The 12587-nt window shown below is 27.9% G+C and overlaps 1 protein-coding gene across 1 annotated transcript in view; it reads right to left on the reverse strand.

Annotated features, from left to right (window-relative positions):
• Positions 1 to 12587, reverse strand: part of LOC123526325 (uncharacterized) — a 32332-nt gene that overhangs the window by 3625 nt on the left and 16120 nt on the right. The window contains exons 7-9 of the mRNA XM_045305421.2: positions 1965 to 2044; positions 1286 to 1384; positions 637 to 750 (exon numbers count right to left, since the gene is read on the reverse strand). Of these exons, the coding sequence (XP_045161356.2) occupies positions 637 to 750; positions 1286 to 1384; positions 1965 to 2044 (293 nt within the window). The remainder of the gene's footprint in view (positions 1 to 636; positions 751 to 1285; positions 1385 to 1964; positions 2045 to 12587) is intronic.

The following is a 12587-nucleotide window of genomic DNA, read 5'->3' on the forward strand; positions in this document are numbered from 1 at the left end:
TCTACGTGTTTGTTATCATTGAATGTTTCAATTAAAAGTTATGAAGTCCTCCTGATGCTGCGTCTATCAGTATTTTATGGCAGTTATTAATTCTAATTTGCTATGTGAAACCATAGAACTATTCTTTACTAGTACGACCCCAGTGCAATAGTCCCACGATTGGAGGGACTCGAGAGGCACCTGAACCTATATATTCTAACATAAGGATAGTCCACTTACACGTGTTTGACATAAATGTACACATACCGTCGCATATCCCACACGTCCTAAGGGGCGACGAGACATTCCTCCCTCAAGTGCGTTGAAGATTACGGTCACTGGCACATGCAAGATATTCTACACACAGAAATCCAATCCTCGTTAACGTTGTAGTAATACGTTTTTGACAGACATGTAAACTTACCATGTCATACCTCACTTCTTACCTTGCAATTATAGATTATTAACAAACATACTGCCTAACTGCGACATAAACGGTGGCATTCCTCCGCTACGTTGCAGTAATAGGTTATTGACTCGACACACATCCCGTACATGTACGGACATTCCTCGGCCACATTGTCGTACATGTACGGACATTCCTCGGCCACATTGTCGTACATGTTTAACTTGTTATTGCCATGCATGTTAACTTACCACCACAAATCCCACACATGTAAGGACATTCCTCGGGTACGTTGTAGAATCTTTCACAATAGCTTGGTGGCCAGTCACGGCCGCAGATCCAGTTGTCGCTAACGGGGCAGTCAACTAAAATTGAGTAAGTGTATATATTTATGGAAACATGGATTTTCTTTACAGTTCCTACTCTCTTAATTTTCTTCTATTAATATTTATGCACTATATTGTAACGCATGTCTTTTCGAGTTATATATTATGCAGAATTCCGGACGATTAGTTGATTTAATCATATTTTATTGCTTCTGAACACATAATACATAGCACATATACATAATAAGTAACAAAAGCAAATGGGTTGGGCTACAAGTTACGATTAGTTGGTGTCCCAGCCGTGACATTGTCGAACACCGCAATGTTTCCATTTTGCAAATGCGATATAACAAGAAACAAACACGTAAATGAGTATGATGGCGACAGGCGTACATTTTTTCTGAAACTTGCTTTACTTTATATGTTTTATAGGACAGAAATACCTTTATGCTTCCGCGTGGAAAGCAAAGTGACAATAAATACTTTTTTTGCATTCATATAGAAAGAGTATAGTTATTCTATTTTTACGTCTTTTTTTGAAGAACGTTTATGAAAAAAAGTGAGCAATACTTACTTATTTCACATCTCTCGCCGGTATAAGGTTTAGAACATTCGCATTTGCACGAGCTTTCATCTAAAGTGCCTCCATTATAACACACTAGTCCTCCGCAATCTGTGTACACAACCAACATGTTACATATTATAGTTAGATTGTCACAGCAATAATCTTATGCTATAAAGTATCTTAATGATGTGAAAGAAAATATAATGTTTTGCACTCATTTTTAATATAATCTCCATACAATGTTTCACGGCCGGTCTATCTCTTTAATACAGTTTAAGAATAAAATTTATTCAATTTATTTTTAAAAAAAGTTCGAATGATTATTTTCATACACACAGTATAAAGGGCAGCTTTTGTGTTTGCTTTACAATGTAATCTAAATTTAGATGATAACTTATATACAAATGGCAGCAAACAACACTAGTAGCGTTTTCATTAAATTATATACATCAGGATCTGGGAGTCTGGAAATTGCTTGAGTGTAAGTTTATAAAAAAATTCACTGTGCCAAATATTACCGTGCAGCAAATGTTAAATAGAGCAGGGGGGCATTGATAGATAATTCAAGTGTTAGAATCACGTAGATGGAGAAATTTGTTTAAAAAAACGTCCGTTAAACCTTGGTCCTGGTACGGAACTCAAGAATAAAGTCATTGAGCGTAATTATCAAAAGATATAAACAGCTTACCACATAACCCGTTGATACAATTATTCGGACAACTCTCGCATCTTAACCCAGCAGTATATGGGTAAGCTAGGTCGGTTTGCCTGAATAAAAATGCATTTAAGTTTTTGATTCTTATACATGTGAATATATCTGGCTCTGTATACTATCATGTGCCTTTCGGAATTTTATGCACCGTGACACGGCTGGTATGAAAAACAAGAGTAGTATTAGAACTACCGATTTTAAAACAATATAACCCCCCCCTGACCCCTTGTCCCTATTCTATAAGTGCACTTTAACCTTGCCCTAAACTTAGAATACTACTTAATACCCTAAAAATCTTTTAAATCTTTAGTTAAACCGAATGAAAACCTTTGGTTTAACCAAAAAAAGATTTAGTCTTTGGTCCGAACTGACCAATGCTGGACAATTAAAAACCCACAGGTTTAAACCCAGTTAAAACCAACTAAAAAGTTTTAAATACATATGATATAGATGAGTTTACAGAATAAAATATATTGTTTGAAAGAAAGAAGATTTACTGATAATATAAATCCTCATTATGTTACAACAAAAAACGGGAAAAAAATGATAAAGGCTACTTGTTCATCTTGTGGAAAAATGAAATCAAAGTTTGTTAAAAGTACAGGGGGTAATTTAGATATTCACAAAGCAATGTTACCTTTATTACCTAAGAAAGGTTTAACACTTCCAGGATATAATTATTGTGGGCCAGGAAATCCCCTAGATAATGGACCCCCTGTCAATGAACTGGATGCAATATGTATGGACCATGATTTTTGTTATGACAGTGGTGTAAAAAAGGGTACATGTGATAAAGTGATAAACAAATGCTTTCCAATTTAAATAAAACTAAATCAAAAACATTTGGAGAAAAGATTGCAAAACATTTAGTTGTAAAACCAGCTATCAAAACGAAATACACACTTGGTCTCGCACAAAAATCAAAAAACGGGAAAAGGGGGTAGAGTATACCCCCGGAATCACATGGAGCGATGAATTAGCAGAAGAATTACACAAACCAATTAAAAGAAAATTTAGGAAACGAAGAGTGATAGTTAATGATATTGATGATACTTGGTCAGCTGATTTAGTTGACATGCAAGCTTTTTCAAAATATAATAAAGGAGTAAAGTACTTGTTAACCGTTATGATATATTTAGTAAATATGCTTGGGTTATTCCATTAAAGAATAAAACTGGAGAATCTGTTACAGAAGCATTTGAAAAAATAATTTTAGAAGGACGATTACCAGTAAATTTATGGGTAGATGAGGAAAAGAATTTATAATAAAAAGTTTGAATTATTTTTGAATAAAAATAAGATTAATATGTACCATACATTTTAATGAAGAAAGGCTGTAGTAATAGAAAGATTTAATAGAAGTTTAAAAAGAATAATGTGGAAATATTTTACAGCAAATATACTTATACTTATTTAGATAATTTGCAGGATATGGTCGATAAATATAACAAAACAAAACATTCTAGTATAAAATGACACCAACCGAGCTAGTAAAAACTTAAATAAAGGTACTGTTTACTTTAATTTATATGGTGATTTAAAGATACCAAAGAGTAAAACAAAATTTAAAATTGGTGATCGAGTTCGCTTAAGCAAACTTAAAAGACATTTTGAAAAAGGATATACACCAAACTGGACAGAGGAAATATTTATAATTTATGGAATTAATAATACAAATCCCAGAACATACACTATTAAAGATTTAAATGATGAAATAATTCAAGGTTCATTTTATGAACAAGAACTTTTACCTACTACACAAGAAGTTTTTAGAATAGAAAAAGTTATTAGACGAGACTATAAGAAAAAACAAGCTTTAGTAAAATGGAAAGGTTATAGTGAAGAATTTAATAGTTGGGTTCCGTTTAGCGATCTTGAACAAATTTAATTTAGAAAATAAAAAGTTTAATTATATAAATGAGTAATAAAATCTTATTTCTAATAATAATGAATAGAAACAATAGATCAATTAATTATTCACTTAACTAAACTAGCTGCTGCTTACAGAAAAAGTTATAAATTTTGTGGGAGAGTAAGTACCGGATTTATATATTACAGCAGGTGTCTTTGGTTGTTCAGCTGCATTAGCACTTGTTCCAGCTATTCCTATATTTGTAGCAGTTGCTGGCGCTGTTCCATCAGTAATTACCATATTTACTAACAGACTAAAACTTGACGACAAGAAATTTATTTTAAAGCACATCATCACAAATAAACAACTAATAACAAAAGCACGGATTGGAAAAGTAAATAAAGAAGAAGAGAAACAAGTTATTCAGGATATTTTACAATCTATTAGAAATGCAGAAAGAAAAAATATTCAATGCCTTTTGAAACGTATATGAAGGAATTTAAACTTAACGGATATAAAAGTAAAAAAGAAGAAGAGTTATATTAACTTTAATTAAAGATATTTTCTATAAGTATTTTATATAAATGAGAAAAATCATATCAGTTGAAGGTAATATTGCATCAGGAAAAAGTACGTTTTTAGATATTATTAAAGAATATAATCCTAATTTTAATATAATTCCAGAACCAATTCACGAATGGCAAAATGTTATGGATCCAAGTTATAATTCATATAACCTTTTTGAACTTGCTGCTCAAGAGCCTTCCAAATATTTATTTCCTTTTCAGCTAACAACTTTAAACAGTCATATAAAAATGTTATCTTCTGCTAAACAGTTTAATGGTGTTTCTGTCCTTGAACGTTGTTATTTAACTAACAGTAACGTTTTTACAAAACAACATCACAACAATGGTGTTATAAATGACCCCGAGTGGGCAGTATACAATCTTTTCTTAACTGATCATATTATAAAACCATACGGAAAAAACCCAATTGATGGATTTGTTTATGTTAAAACCGACCAGAAATATGTTTTAAAAGGCTTCAAAAAAGAAACAGAACGGAAGAAAACAAAGTTGGTTTAGATTATTTAGAAAAACTACACAAATTACACGAAGAATGGTTAAACAGAATGTCTCAAGAAGGTATTAAAATTTTAACAGTTGATAACAATTTAGAAAAAATGACTTTAAATCTTATTCAAAAGATATAGATAATATTACCTATTTTTTAAATGTTCTTTAGGTGCGTTTTTTTAGAGATTTTTTTTCTATAAGTATATTATATATAGATGGTTAATAGAAAGGTAGATAGAATGATTATGCCAAAAATTATCTAGCACTTTAGGAGAAATAATGAATCCATGACAAAAATTCATATAGAAAGTTCTTAAAAGAAGAAATGTTATTAAATCAAAACTTGATCAATAGTTAGCGATGAATATAAAAATCATGTCATTGAAAATTACAAAATGTTATAGATCCTTATCTTTTAAAAAATAATTTATTTGAATGGAACTGTGGTTGTCTATTAACTGAAGAAGAAAATGCTGAAAGATTATGTGATTGTCCCAGACCAAATAATATTCGAAACAATCCTAAAAAAGTTATTGCAACCGACTGTGATACTAATGAAGAAAAAACATATAAAAGCAATTATGCAGCGTCTAAAGACCTTGGTATTAATTCTGGGTTAATAACAATGTGCTGCAAAGGAGAAAACCGAGTAAAATGTGGAATATCAAAAACTAATGGAAAAAGATATAAATTTAAATATTTTAATTATTCTTAAAGACAATTTAAAACTTTATTTATTTTATTACTTTTTTTAATTATTTTTTTAATTATTTTTTTAATCCTTTTTTTGCTTAACGAATTTTATTTTCTAAATATAATATATAGATGGAAATCGAGAGATCTACAAAACAATATTATAAGAAATTTGAAATTAAAATTACATATAGACAAGATCCAAAGAATCAATTATATTTAATTATAAACAACTCTTATGAAATACTTAAATCTGAACTTAAAACTTTAAAAGGTATAAAAATAAACGTTGTTTTAAAAATAACTTTTGCAAAAATGGATAAAATTGATACAATATATAAATCAGCTTATTTTCAGTCAAAGGCTTTAGAAATAATTAACATAAACGAAATAAAAAAAAACTTTACATCAAGCTTTTGATGAAATAATAAATAGAATTGGTAATTGGATTTCTGAAGGAAGTGGCTGGAGAATAGAGTCAGTTGATGCCATTATATAAATAGATATAAGTATAGTCCATTGGCTGCTTCAAGTTATTTAGAATTACCAAAACCATTAAAACATCCAATGAAAGGATTAATAAATATAAAGAATGATGATAACGAATGTTTTAGATGGTGTCATTTAGCTTACAAATTTCCTATTAAAGAAAACACTCATAGAGTTTCAAAATATAAAAAACATATAAACGATCTTGATTATACTGGAATTAAATTTCCTGTTACATTAAATCAAATACCTAAAATAGAAGTTTTAAATGAAATATCATTTAATATATTTGGATATGAAGAAAATAGTATTTATCCATTGTACATATCAAAATATCAATACGAAGAACACTGTGACATGTTGCTAATTACTAATGATAAAATAAATGATAAAATAACTGATAAAATAACTGATGATGACTGTAAGCCCCCAAGAACTGTAGTCCAACATTATGTTTGGATAAAAGACTTTAATAGATTAATGACTAACAAAACCAAAGACCAACATAGAAAATATTTTTGTAAAAGTTGCTTACAACATTTTAACTCAGAAAGAATATTAAATGAACATATTCCAAATTGTTTAGCTATTAATGTACCCAAGGTGTAAAAATGCCAAAAGAGGGAAGTAAAGTACAATTTAAAAATTACCATAAGGTTTAGCAGTACTTTTGTAATTTATGCTGATTTTGAATCAATAACTAAAAAAGTTTAAACTGCTTTACATCACTAAATCTTCATTTACTGAACCATATCAAAATCATATAGATTGTGGTTACGCTATAAAGTTGTTTGTTGTTATGACGATAAATATACTAAACCAACCCGAATTTATAGAGGTCCTAATGCAGTTTTAAGTTTATTGAAAAAATGCTTGAGGAAGAGGAATATTGTAAAGAAATATTTAAAGAACATTTTAACAAAGAACTAAGAATGTCTAAAAAAGATGAAAGTGAATTTAAAAAACAAAAGTTTTGTCATATTTGTGAAAAAGAATATAAGGAAAATGAAAATCCTGTCCGTGACCATTGTCAGGAAAATTCAGAGGAAGTGCTCACTCAGAATGTAATATTAATTTTAAACTAACACATAAAATTCCTGTTATTTTTCATAATTTAAGAGGTTATGACGCTCATTTTGTTATGCAACAAATAGGAAAATTTAAAAAAGAAATTAATGTTATTCCTAACAATATGGAAAGATATATGGCATTTATGATTTCCGACTTGGTTTTTATTGATTCATTCCAATTTATGTCTCAATCATTGGATAACTTAGTAAAAAATATTCCAGAATTTAAATATTTATCTCAATAATTTGATTGTGAAAGCATTAATTTATTAAAAACAAAAGGTGTTTATCCATATGATTACATGGATTCATTTAAAAAATTCAAAGAAACAAAATTACCTTCTAAAGAAGATTTTTATTCAATTTTAAATGAAACACACATATCTGATAATGAATACGAACATGCTAAAAATGTTTGGAATAAATTTAAAATTAAAACAATGGGAGAATATCATGATCTATATTTAAAAACTGACGTATTACTTTTAGCTGATGTATTCGAAAATTTTAGAAAACTATGTTTAGAGTACTACAAATTAGATCCTTGTCATTATTTTAGTAGTCCTGGTTTAGCTTGGGATGCAATGTTAAAAATGACTGGAATTAAGTAAGATTTTATAACTGATATTGATATGTATCTTTTTATTGAAAAAGGACTGAGAGGAGGAATAAGTTATATTTCAAACAGATACAGTAAAGCAAACAATAAATATATGAAGGATTATAATTCAAAGAAGAAAACAAATACATTATAATACCTCGACGCCAATAACCTTTACGTTGGGCTATGTGTCAACCTTTACCCTCTGGAAACTTTAAATTTATATCCGAAAAAACAATTTAAGAAATTAATTGCAAAGGTAAAACTAACTTTATGTTGAATGTGATCTTGAATATCCGAAAGAATTACATAAATACCCACAACGATTATCCTTTAGCTCCTGAAAAAATTAAAATACCAGACGAATGGCTTTCTGATTATAGTAAAAATATTAAAACAGAATTTGAAATAGGAAAAGGTAATGTAAAAAAATTAGTTCCAACTTTAATGAAAAAAAAAAATTATGTAGTTCATTATAAAAATCTTGAACTATATACACAATTAGGGTTAAAAGTAACAAAAATACACAAAATATTAACTTTTAATGAAAGTCCTTGGTTAAAAAAGTATATTGATTTTAATACTCAAAAAAGATCTAAAGCAAAAAATTCATTTGAAAAGGACTTTTTTAAGTTAATGAACAATTCTGTATTTGGTAAGACGATGGAGAATTTACGCAAGAGGGTTAATATTAAATTAACTCATGATGAAAATATTTTATTATAAATACATAGCCAAACTTTCATTTGTTAGTTCAACGATGTTTAACAGAATTTGTTTGGTATTCATAGAATAAAGAAAGTTTGTTATTAACAGACTTGTTATGTTGGAATGTGCATTCTAGATTTATCAAAATATTTAATGTATGATTTTCATTATAATTACATTAAGAAAAGTACGAGGTAATTGTAAATTGTTATTCACTGACACTGATTCATTATGTTATGAAATAAAAACCAAAGATGCATATGAGGATTTTCATAAGGACAAAGATTTATTTGATAATAGATTATGATAGTAATTCAAATTTTATTTGATAATAATAAAAAAGTAATTGGAAAATTTAAGATGAAGCTGCCGGCATTCCCATTGTTGAATTTGTCGGATAAGAAGTAAAATGTATTCTTATTTATTAGAAAATGAAGTTAATGTTAAAAAATGTAAAGGAATTAAAAACTTGTTGTTAAGAAAACAATAGTTCAAAATTTACAAAGATACTTTGTTTAATTCAACCCAAACTAATCACACCTTTAAAGTTATTCGTTCTAATAAACACAATCTTTCAGTTATGTTATAATAAAACATCTTTATCATGTTATGACGATAAAAGATATATTCTTGATAATGGTATTGATACATTAGCTTATTCTTAAATTAACTCTTAAATTAACTCTTAAATTAAAACTTAAATTATAGAACCATAAATTGTTAACTGAATATTCATAACATTTAAAGAATTAATATAAATAACATCATTTATTTTAAATTCATTTGCATAATTAATAGTAATAGATTCATTTTTTCTATTATTTTTTACATGATAACTTTGAAGAATTACACTTTCTTTATTTTTTATTTGTAATTTAGCTTCTCCTTTATCTAATTTAATTGCATCAACAAGAATAATTAAAATGCAATTAAAATTAATTCTTACATTATTACCATTTTGAACTAAACCAGGACTAGCATTTACAGTTTTCCATTGAAATAATCCACCATCGGTATCTTGGGTATAAACATGTTAAAAACAATGGAGGTTTTCTTATTAATTGTCTTTCTATTTATTTACTTTTTCATTTATATTATTAATATTCCATTATATTAATTATTCCAGTTAATTTACATGTCCTTATTGGTTAAAATATTTATAATAGTTTGTTCATTTACTCTTTGATTATTAATTTTTAGTATTTTATACAATAAATCATACAACGGTACTTTATCTTGTAACATTTTAATGAAAAATTAACAATATATCACAAAGTGTTACTTGTTTTGTCTTGATATTGAACATTGTTGTATTTTACATTTGGTATGTACTTAATTACTTCTTTTTGGTGGAGGAAGTCCAAACGGATCGAAATACAAGTATTAAAGTAACAAACCCAATGTGTTCCAGGACAATAGAGTCATCTAAATTGATTATTCCACACTCGTCCTTTTCTTTTAATTTTAATAATTATTTCTACTAAACACACCCTAAAGTTTTTAATTTTTAATTGTTTTACCATTGTTCAATTTCAAAGTTAGAAATAGGTTTGTTTATAAATTTTATTTTCTTTTTACTAAATTTTATTTTTTTTTTACTATAGGAATTCGTCTGTAAGGTCTCCGTTGTGAATCAATCTGTAGTCCTTTTCCACTTAACAAAGATGTAATCAAAGGTATTCCTAGACTAGCAGCCAACATACCTAAAAACCCACCGTCTTGTTTTTGTTTTTGTGTTAATTTAATCACTCCAGATCCTACTAATTGCTTTCTTTGATTAGGTGTAAGATATGGTGATATCATATTTCTCTTATCATTAGCTACTGAAATCATACCATTTCCAAGTATTTTACTAACACCAGTACTGGCCAGTCCAGAAAGAGCTCCAATGCCTAGAGGGGCTAATATTTTTTGGAGCTATTTTTGCTGCCATTGGAAGAATTGTTTTTCCTAACAAACCAGCCAAAGCTCCTAAAATCCACCATTTTGACCTTGACTGGACATTTGGCTTTTTGAAATTGTAATTTCTAATCCCTTATTATTTACAACAGCTTTTTAATTTGATTAATTTTGTGTTTTTGTTAAAAGTAAAGGGAAGTTCCATGTAATTGTTCATGTTTTATCTAAAAGTATGTGGAATTTTATTATTATAAGCTTGTGCTAAATTTTTCTTTTGTCCATCTGTTAGGTTAACTTTATATTCAATATAATTTGATGTCATTATATATAATTTATATTTAATTTATTTTTAAACAATAACAAGTTCATTTCCAATAGTATTTATTTCAACTGTTTCCTCATATAATACAATTGCGTAAATACGATATCTTGCAGTGGGAAGTGCAGTTAACTTAATTGTAAATGTAATTTGTTTAGGATCTTCTGTTATTACTTCCTTTTTATATTCCAAGTTAAAATGAACAAATCCAAATAAACTATTAAAGTTTGATCTATTTAAAAGACTTCCAGTAGTCTTATTATTTTGTTTATAATAATAATTAATTACATCGTCATATATTCTTGATATACTTGTGTATTCTGTTTCTGGATAAAAACACCATTACCAACTTCAAGACGACAAGAACTCAAATACAATTATAATCATCATCTGCTGCATTAACTTTAATGTATCAACAGGTGTAGGTTATGTTGTTGTGAATTACTTTTGTCAGGTCGTTGTAAATAAACAAATACATGTTGTGGTTTTGTTACACCAGCCGTTATTCTAAAGTTGTATTAATCTGTTGTGTATCAGTTGATTGCGTCATCATTTCCCGAGGTATGACCATCTTGCTTTTGTAAATCTTTCAGCAATTAAATTAAGTCCAAATTCATTGAAAATTAAACGTGGAACCCATAGAATTAATTTTGTTACAATTACTCTACCAGCATCAGCAGCATTAGCTCTAAAAATTAATTCATCATCATCTGTCAGCTGCAGTGTTATTTGAATTTGACTTGGAGGTATAATATTAGTTTCTAAACCCTGAAAAAATGAATAAGTATTTAACGGAATCTTAGCATTACCTCTTTATTACCTGGATTAATGTTTTTTTGAGGCAAACCCGAATTATATTTAGCTTGGTCTTTTCTGCTTCAGCACTATCGTTAACGTCTAAATAAATAAACTCATTTGTTCCAGTTGATTTTGCATAATCTTCAGATAGTTCAACTAAATTTTTTACATTTACTACCTTATATAAATTATTACAATCATATACAATTTTTTCCATTTTGTTTAACCACTAACTGATCAATTAATGAAAGCTGCATTATTAATTAGAGCAATTTGATCATCACCAGCATAATTACCACCATTAGCAAGCTTATTTACTTTAAAATTTACTTCAAAATAAGCATTAAACCAATCAAAATATGAGCTTCTATCATTAATTGTAAGTGATATCCGTTTTTTTTGTTGCTTAACATTATTCCCAGAAAGATATTAAAGCTGTATCTAATTGAATAGGAGTTAATTCATATCTTTCACAATATTGTTTTGTTCTAATACATGTATATATTATATATTATTTTATTTTTTATTCTATTTTTTATTAAAGTTAAAACTTTAGTTTTTATAAATTAATCTGTTAATACGTTTTTGTCGAGCTGAAGTTCCAGATCCTGACAATATTCTATTTATTCTCATATGAATATCCTCCTCTTTATCATTATTATTTTTATTATTATTTTTACAGTTATTCTTTTCTTGTAATTCCTTGGCAATTAAATTACCAACTGCCGGAGCAGGTTTCTTTTTAAATTTTTCAATAATTTTATCAGCAGCTAAATTTCCAACTTCTGTTCCAACCTTTTTTGTTCCACTTTCAAGTGCTGCTTTTCCTGCTGTTTCCAAAGCTTTTTTTCCAGCTGTGCTAATTGAAGATGCAACTCCACTTGAAAACAATTTCGTTAAAGTGTCAAAGATACCTGTTCCGTGTATGATTTCTTTTCCTGTGTGAGCATCAACATAAATAAATATTCCTTTATTTTTGTCATAAACTTTTTTATACATTATATAAAACTAAAATTTTAATTTCATATTTCTTTAAAATTAGTGTAAAACTTGTTTCAACCTCATTAAAATTAATTATTCTACCAAAACATCTG

This window comes from Mercenaria mercenaria, chromosome 14, assembly GCF_021730395.1.
Source record: "Mercenaria mercenaria strain notata chromosome 14, MADL_Memer_1, whole genome shotgun sequence".
Taxonomy (NCBI): Eukaryota; Metazoa; Mollusca; class Bivalvia; order Venerida; family Veneridae; genus Mercenaria; species Mercenaria mercenaria.